Source organism: Chlorella variabilis (assembly GCF_000147415.1).
Source record: "Chlorella variabilis unplaced genomic scaffold CHLNCscaffold_5, whole genome shotgun sequence".
NCBI lineage: Eukaryota > Viridiplantae > Chlorophyta > Trebouxiophyceae > Chlorellales > Chlorellaceae > Chlorella > Chlorella variabilis.
In genome coordinates, this window is record NW_005435083.1 from 29,916 (window position 1) to 39,267 (window position 9,352).

The following is a 9,352-nucleotide window of genomic DNA, read 5'->3' on the forward strand; positions in this document are numbered from 1 at the left end:
TCAGCTCCCCCGACCCAATGCCATCTGTCAGCACCCTCCAGCTGGCGGCGACATCTGGCAGCCACCCGCCATCTGGCCATTCTCCCATGCATGCATATAATCCCCTGCATTTCGCCTTGTTTGTCATTCTCTCCTAGTGCCCTTCCTCAGTGACTGCCCTCTGCAGTCAGGTGTAAAGCCCTTCTCTCACAACAGGTTATGGGCCCCAACCCCCGCTGCACCAACTGAACCCCAAGGAAGTTTCCCCTTTGTACCTTCATCCCTCACCATGGCTGCGGAAGCCAGCAAGCCCCTGGTTGAGTGCCTGGACGTGGACAACTATGCCACCTGGCGGATCCTGATGAAGTATGTCCTCATCTCCAAGGGCCTGTGGGCCGCTGTGGAGAGCGACACGGTCGAGCATGAAGATGACCAGAAGGCACTGGCCACCATCGGCCTGTACGTGAAGGAGCACCACCTGTCCACGCTGGAGCGCTGCGGCACCGCCAGCGAGCGTGGATGGAGCTGGAGAGAGTCTACCAAGCTAAGAGCAACGCGCGCAAGCTGCAGCTACGCATGCAGCTGAGCCAGCTGAAGATGGGCGCCACCGAGCCCCTGACCAAGTATGTGTCCCGTGCCAAGGAGATCCAGGCCCAGCTGCGCGCTGCCGGCCAGGATGTGGCGGACACCGAGATCGCCTGGTCCGTGATGTCCGGCCTGCCGTCTGCCTACGCAACGATGGCCACCGTGATCACTGCCACCACCGACGGGGACCTGATGTTGGACGGCGGGCCACCTGGCTGCACCAGCGCCCGCCAGCTGTCCAGCCTGCTCACCTACAGCACCCACCGCGTTGGGACGCGGCCAGACCGAAAGCCAGATGGCCAAACCGAAAGCCACGTGCCCCACACCCGCGCCAGCTGGCAAAACCCAACGGTCAGCTCCCCCGACCCAATGCCATCTGTCAGCACCCTCCAGCTGGCGGCGACATCTGGCAGCCACCCGCCATCTGGCCATTCTCCCATGCATGCATATAATCCCCTGCATTTCGCCTTGTTTGTCATTCTCTCCTAGTGCCCTTCCTCAGTGACTGCCCTCTGCAGTCAGGTGTAAAGCCCTTCTCTCACAACAGGTTATGGGCCCCAACCCCCGCTGCACCAACTGAACCCCAAGGAAGTTTCCCCTTTGTACCTTCATCCCTCACCATGGCTGCGGAAGCCAGCAAGCCCGTGGTTGAGTGCCTGGACGTGGACAACTATGCCACCTGGCGGATCCTGATGAAGTATGTCCTCATCTCCAAGGGCCTGTGGGCCGCTGTGGAGAGCGACACGGTCGAGCATGAAGATGACCAGAAGGCACTGGCCACCATCGGCCTGTACGTGAAGGAGCACCACCTGTCCACGCTGGAGCGCTGCGGCACCGCCAAGCGAGCGTGGATGGAGCTGGAGAGAGTCTACCAAGCTAAGAGCAACGCGCGCAAGCTGCAGCTACGCATGCAGCTGAGCCAGCTGAAGATGGGCGCCACCGAGCCCCTGACCAAGTATGTGTCCCGTCCCAAGGAGATCCAGGCCCAGCTGCGCGCTGCCGGCCAGGATGTGGCGGACACCGAGATCGCCTGGTCCGTGATGTCCGGCCTGCCGTCTGCCTACGCAACGATGGCGGGCCTTGTGGCGCTCAATGTTGCCGTTGGCATCGCGCTTCTCCTTGTACACCCACTTGACTGGGATGGGCTTGATGCTGGGAGGCGCAGGTTGCAGGGTCCAGGTGTCGTTGGCGGCGAGGGATGCAATCTCCTCATCCATGGCGAGGCGCCACTGGTCGGCCTCGGGGGACTGCAGGGCTTCCTCCAGGCTGGTGGGCTCAGCAGCGGTGGTGGCAATGTTGACGATGGCGGTGGTGCGATCAGTGATGCGGTAGGCGTCGTCCTGCCACAAGCTGGCTGGGCGGCGTGCAGCGGCGCGCTCGGTGCGTCGCAGTGCGATGGGAGGTGAAGGTGGAGCTTCGGGCTCGGCTGGCGCTCCCACGGCTTCATTGTCGTCGGTGTCGCTGAAGGGAATGGTCTCGGGCAGGCTGGTCTTGGGCAGGCTGGTCTTGGGCAGGTTGGTCTTGGGCAGGATGGAGCTGGTCTCATCGAAGGTGACATCGCGGCTGATGACGGTTGTGCCGTTGTCAAGTAGAATCTTGTATCCCTTGGTGTTGGCGGGGTAGCCGATGAAACGGCCGGGCTCGCTGACGGCGTCGAGCTTGGTGCGCAGCACGGTGGGAACGTGGGCGTAGGCTCGGGCTCCGAATGTGCGCAGGTGGGACAGGTCAGGCTTGGTGCCGTGGAACAGTTCGTAGGGGGTGGTGGCTTGGGATGAGATTGGAGAGCAGTTGCGGAGGTAGTTGGCGGTGACGATAGCTTCTGCCCACAGGAACTTGGGCAGGTTGGCATCCGCCAGCATTGGGCGCGCCTTATCCAGCAGCGTGCGGTTGAGACGCTCGGCTTTGCCGTTCTGCTGGGGCGTGTAGGGGACGGAGGTCTCTGACTTGATGCCCTTGGACTGGTAGAAGGTGTCCAGTTCGGTGTTGATGAACTCGCCGCCATTGTCGGAGCGAATGCGCTTGACAGTGTAGCCGGTCTGGCGCTCTAGCATGGTGGAGGACTTGGTGTAGTCGTCCAGGATGGTCACGAAGTACTTGCTGCCTCCCAGGGAGGTGACAGGCAACGGGCCGCACACGTCGGTGTGCAGCAGCTCCAACTTGGAGGAGGCGGCGCTGTCGCCGCTCGCCTTGAACGGCGCACGCTGCGCTTTGCCGAGGGCGCAGGGCTCACACGGTGGCCCGGCGCCTGCCGCCTTGAAGTCGTTGGCGGTGGTGGCGATGCCGGTGACCATGTCCTTGGTCTGAAGGCGCGCCAGGTTGTCGTAGCCCAGGTGGCCGAAGCGCTGGTGCCAGAGTTGGGGGCTCTCCTTGGAGACGCGCGCCACGTGGGCCTGCTCGGCCCGGCCCGTCAGGGTGTAGACTGAGTCGCCGTGGCAGGGCGCGGTGGCCAGGACCTGGTCGCCCTGCCAGATCTCGCAGGCGTCGGCCATGAACTTGAAGCTCAGGCCACGCCGCGTGGCTTGCCGCACGGAGAGCAGTTGCTCGGCGGCGCCTGGGACGTGCAGCACGTCGCGCAGGATGAAGGGGCCGTTGGGCGTGTGCAGCAGCACGTGCCCGGCAGTGGTGGCTTTGCCAGTGCCGCCGTTGCCAAAGGTGATGGTGATGGCCTCCTTCAGCAGGTAGGGGTCGAGCAGAACAGAGGAGTCGTGAGTAAGGTGGCAAGATGCACCGGTGTCTAGCACCCAGCGTTGGGAGCTGTCACTGCCCTGGCTGGTGCTGCAGCTGCTCCGGCTAATGTTGTGGCTGCGCCGGCTGATCCTGTTCTGGCTGCTCCACCTGGTGTTGAGGACACCCCCCCGTCCGCTGCTGGGTGGCCCCAGGCAGAGGGGCCCTGCTGAGGCTGACGGGGCAATGGCAGCGGCAAACCGCTGGTGCGGGCGCTGTTGCTGGCGGCGTGGGCGCTGCTGGTCTGCCCGCCGCTGCTGCTGCTGCTGGCTGCGCTCCTGCGCCAGCTTCCTACACTCAAACTTGTGGTGGCCCAGGATGCCGCAATGAAAGCAGGGGCCCTTGGACTTGCCACCGGGGTGGTTGCTTGGACGGCCCGGCCCGGCGTGGCGGTCCTGAGCGTTGGCCATCAGCGCCTCTTCGCTGGGGCGCTCTGTCTTCTGCTCGCTGTGCTCCACGGTGAGCAGCTTGGGCAGGATGTCATCCAGGCTCAGGTCCCCGTCGGTGGTGGCGGTGATTACGGTGGCCATCGTTGCATAGGCAGACGGCAGGCAGGACATCACCGACCAGGCGATCTCGGTGTCTGCCACATCCTGGCCGGCAGCGCGCAGCTGGGCCTGGATCTCCTTGGCACGGGACACATACTTGGTCAGGGGCTCGGTGGCGCCCATCTTCAGCTGGCTCAGCTGCATGCGTAGCTGCAGCTTGCGCGCGTTGCTCTTAGCTTGGTAGACTCTCTCCAGCTCCATCCACGCTCGCTTGGCGGTGCCGCAGCGCTCCAGCGTGGACAGGTGGTGCTCCTTCACGTACAGGCCGATGGTGGCCAGTGCCTTCTGGTCAGCTTCATGCTCGACCGTGTCGCTCTCCACAGCGGCCCACAGGCCCTTGGAGATGAGGACATACTTCATCAGGATCCGCCAGGTGGCATAGTTGTCCACGTCCAGGCACTCAACCAGGGGCTTGCTGGCTTCCGCAGCCATGGTGAGGGATGAAGGTACAAAAGGGGAAACTTCCTTGGGGTTCAGTTGGTGCAGCGGGGGTTGGGGCCCATAACCTGTTGTGAGAGAAGGGCTTTACACCTGACTGCAGAGGGCAGTCACTGAGGAAGGGCACTAGGAGAGAATGACAAACAAGGCGAAATGCAGGGGATTATATGCATGCATGGGAGAATGGCCAGATGGCGGGTGGCTGCCAGATGTCGCCGCCAGCTGGAGGGTGCTGACAGATGGCATTGGGTCGGGGGAGCTGACCGTTGGGTTTTGCCAGCTGGCGCGGGTGTGGGGCGCGTGGCTTTCGGTTTGACCATCTGGCTTTCGGTCTGGCCGCGTCCCAACGCGGTGGGTGCTGTAGGTGAGCAGGCTGGACAGCTGGCGGGCGCTGGTGCAGCCAGGTGGCCCGCCGTCCAACAGACTTCCCTGCGGGCATTGGGCCTGACAAGTCACACCGCTGGGTGCCTGCGCACACTCTGCGTGCGGATTTGGATCCTGCCTCTTTTGCGCGGTTCGTGGAGGAGCTTGCGCAGCGCAATGCCAAGGTGCAGCCTGGCCCGGTGCCGGCACGGCGGCCTGGCCGCAAGGTTGCTGCTGGCAGCGCCCCCTCGGCGTCTGCCCCTGCGCGGCGCTCCCCCCGACTTGTATCTGCTTAATTCCCCTGCTTCGTATGTCCCTCGATGTACTTCTACTTCTGTTCCTTGCGCCTACTCTCTCTCTACACTGCTTTGACCGCATTGTTTCTGCTCGGCAGCTTACGCGGTTACGGCTCGAGGACGATGCCTATTCCTGGAGGGGGGCAGTGTAGTAGGAGCAGCGCTGCAGCGCCGGCGACGGCGCCGACGGCGCGGCGTGCATGCTATGCTGTTTAGCCCCTTTTGCTGGTGTTTCCGCCTGCCCCTGGGCCTTTCTGCTGGGGTGCAGGCGCCGCTGTAAGCACGCTTATACCTTAGCAGAGAGAGCCATAGTCAGATAGAGCGATCAGCGGGATAGCGGAGGCTAGTCCTGCTACAGGGACGGACGCCGGCGGCAGGCCCAGGAACTCGTGGAACAGCTCCGGCCAGCGCTCGCGCTCGGCGGCATACACGGGGCACACAAACAGGATGTGTCGGGTGTCCTCAATGCCGCCAGGGCCATCCAGGGCGGGGCACACGCACTGCTCGCGGGGCGTGCCAGTGCGGCGCCCCTGCTCCTCCGCCCCCCAGTGCATGCCTGTGCGCAGCTCGGTCAGGCCGCGGCGGCAGATAAATGGGGCAGTGGAAAACCATATGGGTCTCGTCTTCAATGGCGGGAGAAGCACACAAGAGGCAGGTGCGTTAATGGGTGGGGGCCTGGATGGCCTTTGGCAAATAGCGTTCCCGTTCGATGCGAAGGTCATGGCAACTGGTTCTAAAGCGAGTGAGGGCGATACGGCGATTGGGGTCATAGACTTCAAGCAAGTGAGGTGCTGGTTGGGAGAGGGGCAGGCCGCCGCGAATGTGCTGTAAGTAGTAGGCAAATTTGTTGGTACTGCTGGCTGTTACTGGGGGCTGCTGCTATTGGCAGATGCTGCTGGCTGCTGCTGGCTGCTGCTGGCTGCTGGCTGCTGCTCTCGGGCTCCGGCTTGGTCAGCGCGGGCTCCAGGGACTGGCGAAGGTAAGCTGCTGCTGCGCGCTCCACCACGGTCTTCTCATCCAGCTCCGTCAGCCACACGATCGTTCCGCTGTCCGTGGGTGCCGACAGCAGAAACTGCTGCCAGCGCCGGCACCAGCAAGGCGAGCCGGCGGCGAGATCGGTCCCCTCGCGCATCAGCGCCAGGTTGTCCTCAAAACGCCCAGGCCAGGACCCGGTCCGGCTCGGCCATGCTGGCTTGCAATTCCAGGCGCGCACCAGCTGCTGCACCCAGGCCAGGTGCAGCGGCTGACGTCGGAGCCAGCATGCAGTCCTGCATGCCACACTGCAGCTCCTCCACCGGGCAGCGCGGCACGGGTGCGGGACCCAATGCTGCCAGCAATGCTGTCATGCTCAGGCCAGCTCCACCTGCATGCTACCCACCAACTCAGCATCCCAGACATTCTCATACATCAATACCGAGTCCCAGACCAGATGGCACCAGCACAGCAGCTCACACCAGCTCTGGGCAACATGCAGTGCCGCTCGGGTAACTGCATCAAGCAAGCGGGCTCGGCGGCCAATGGCCCGACGGCCACAGGCAGATCCCACGTGCACGCTACCCTAGTTGATGGGTACATCAACTCAGCATTCATGCCTTGAACACACACACACCAGGTGGTTGGTGAGCATGGTTGGCGAAATGCGAGCAACCCCTCAGAGGCACGTTTATCATACATCCGGGGGGGGAGAATGGAATGCATCGATGATTGACATGTCATACAACAGTTGCAAGCATACAAAACAGAATGCGGCCATGCGGCGTCCAATTATGTCCCGCCTGTTAAAACGATGAATCAGCATCAGTAACAGGACTGGTCAAGAGTTGAGGCGGCGCTCCATTGCATGTTCCCTGTCCAGGGTGTTGCGCACGCCGAGGAGAGCTGTTCGCATGGCAGTGGCCGCCGCTGACGCCGCTGACCTTGGGCCAATGGAGGATGAACGCAGGTGGGCGCTAGCCTGCATCACAGACGAGCCGAAAGCGTCAACATCTCAGCATCTGCTAGAAACGGCACCAAGAAGCAGTGCCGTTGTGTGGCCCTCGAAACGAACAGCCACTTAGCTTACCTGCCGCAATGCCTGTTTCACACCAGCCGTATGCGAGGCACTCGATTCCCCCGCCAGCGCCACCTCTGCGCCTGCTGCCATGGTGGCACCCAGGTTGAGCGCCTCCAAAGCTACTGCGCGCACAAAGCCTGCTAGGCCACGTTGCATTTGGCGGCGAAAGTCCTCGTCAACCAGTGCCGTTAACGACAGGGTGCCACCACCACCTATGAAGAGCGCAGGGAAGTAAGGAACACACAAGGAAGGTGAACTACCACGGCCAGGAGGTTCCATGTCGTGTGTTGGCTTTGCCGGCCGCATGGACGAGCCCTGCCACGAGCACAGACAGCCCACCTCACCTCCATGGCTACTGCGTGCGTACAGCTGCTGCTTGGGTATCGCCAGCAGCTGTGCGGCTGCAGAAGACACCCGGCAGATGGACTTAATCGGGGCAATGCCTCCAACAAAGCGATGAGCCTGAAAGCGCGCAATGTCCTCGACGTAGGCAGACGCGACAGAAGTGCCTACAAGGGACAAAGAGCAGCAGAAATGCCAGCTGAAGAGTGTCTGGCCAAGCATGCCAGCACAATCAACAGTCGTTGCCGCAAGTGCGCGGGGGCAGTGGATCCCTCGCTGGGCCCACAGAGGCAGGGAAGTGCGAGCAGGGGGGGTGACGCATGAAGTGGCGGCGGCGGCAAATGCTGGCAGCCCTGGCTGGTTGAGGCAGCTCGCTGCTCGCAATCCCCGCCACCAGCTTCATGCGCGGCAGCTTCGGGGGCGGCTGCCGCACTCAGCAGCGGCCTCGCTGCTGCCTGCTGTGTCGACTGGCGACACCGCATTGGCAGCCAGGCCCCCAGGGGCAGCGAAACGGTGACCCTCAACACCAGCGTCTCAGGCCCTGTGGGCCTGAGACAGAGGTGCTAGCCCGCAGAGGCGTGGCTCACATGGCGCCCGACGCTGCCTCCCACACCACCACAGCGTCACACCGACGGCGGAGGCGCCGGGCTGGCGGGCCTGCTTTCGTCTGGCAAGCAGCAGACACATTGGTGGCGGGCGGTCCCCGCCACCAATACTGCCAGGCTTTGGGGCAGCCTCAAAGCAGCCAGAGTTTGCGGCCCACAGTGGGCGTCCTGAAGTGGGCCCGCAGCGCCAAACCCACGGCTGAGGACCCGTCCGGGCGGTCCTGGCCTTCCCTTGAAGTGCCGGCGGGCGGGCACCCACACCAAGAGGAGCGACAGCGAAACCTACCGATGCCAGCCAGCCCTTGAATGCCGAACAGACGTAAGTGGCGGAATTGCAGGCTAACGCCGCCCCATGGCACCAGGTTCAACACCTCCGACAGCTGGCCGCTGCAGTGGCAGGTGCACAAGCGCAAATGGTGAGATAAAGCCATGCTGGCTGCCGCAAGCGCCCCATTCATGCAGGGTGCAGGACGTTTCCGCTGCAGCCACACCTGCTGAGGGCTGTCAGGTCAACGCGGTGGGGCCGATAATTGATGGTTAGCGTGAAGGGCTGCACCTCGCACCGTTGGAAAAACAAGTCCCCAACTGCAGCCAGCCAAGCCAGCAAGACAGAGTGCACATACCCCGTATTCGGAGAGCAGAATTGACGAGGCAGTAAGCCGGGTGGGCTGCTATGGCTGTGGCAGCAGGATGGGACAAGCAAGGGAAGGCCCACCTGTGGAAGACGGGGGCACCACGTCACTGGTCCCCGGCTTGGTGCCACTGCTTTCGCCCCCAAAGCCGTCGGCAGTAGGGGCGAAGAAATGTTGCAGGAAGGCCAAGGCCGCCTGATCCAGGTGCAGCAACAGCGGCAGAAGCTGGGCTTGTATGCGGTACTCCAATTCTGCAGGGTCAAATGCAGGGAATGAGAGGCATTTGCCTGAAGCACTTGCCAGCAAGCAATCTCGCCAAATGCTGCAGTCGACGAACCAATTGTTTGAGTGGGTTTGCAAAGAATTGAGGGGTCGGCAAGTTACAGGGCCCAACTTGCCTGCTCCCGGCTCGGCGCGGATGGCCTCTACCACAAACTGCACCATGCAAGTCTTCCCACCACGCACACGGTGCACTGACGCATGGTAGCCCAGCATGCGGCGCAATTCAGACCAGCCAGTTGCGGCGGCGGCCGTGGCAGATGAAGCGGTGCCGCCTTGGCGCGGTTGGAAGCTGTCGCGCACCTCCAGGTTGCGAACCACAAGCGCACAGTGCAGGCTGGGGACAGGTGCATCGTTGCCGCCACCCTCCTGCTCTCCCGTCTCCTGCTGTTCCGCAAAGCTGTCCAATTGCAGACACACACCCTCCAACCGTGCCTGCACCTGTGCGCTCAGCGGCACCACCTCCTCCTCGCCACCGCCGTCGCCGCCGCCTGGTGCTGCTCTTGGT

At 63.1% G+C, this 9,352-nt stretch overlaps 3 protein-coding genes across 3 annotated transcripts; 2 read left to right on the forward strand and 1 right to left on the reverse strand.

The window, feature by feature from the left end:
- Positions 1–268: 268 nt before the first annotated feature.
- On the forward strand, positions 269–1,144 carry CHLNCDRAFT_142681 (hypothetical protein; the record flags this gene model as incomplete). Its single annotated transcript, XM_005849376.1, has 3 exons — positions 269–442; positions 550–831; positions 1,112–1,144. 3 exons carry the CDS (start codon positions 269–271, stop codon positions 1,142–1,144), a joined length of 489 nt encoding a protein of 162 aa, XP_005849438.1.
- A 40-nt stretch (positions 1,145–1,184) lies between these two features.
- Positions 1,185–1,444, forward strand: CHLNCDRAFT_142682 (hypothetical protein; the record flags this gene model as incomplete). The annotated part of the gene is made up of 2 exons (XM_005849377.1): positions 1,185–1,354; positions 1,411–1,444. The coding sequence occupies 2 exons, from the start codon at positions 1,185–1,187 to the stop codon at positions 1,442–1,444; spliced, it is 204 nt and encodes a 67-aa protein (XP_005849439.1).
- A 3,782-nt stretch (positions 1,445–5,226) lies between these two features.
- CHLNCDRAFT_57166 (hypothetical protein) lies at positions 5,227–9,128 on the reverse strand (the record flags this gene model as incomplete). The annotated part of the gene is made up of 8 exons (XM_005849648.1): positions 8,964–9,128; positions 8,649–8,816; positions 8,425–8,518; positions 8,220–8,320; positions 7,331–7,495; positions 6,996–7,198; positions 5,801–6,152; positions 5,227–5,489 (listed from the first exon to the last, which is right to left on the reverse strand). Exons 1-8 carry the CDS (start codon positions 9,058–9,060, stop codon positions 5,227–5,229), a joined length of 1,443 nt encoding a protein of 480 aa, XP_005849710.1. The 5' UTR covers positions 9,061–9,128.
- Positions 9,129–9,352: the final 224 nt, after the last annotated feature.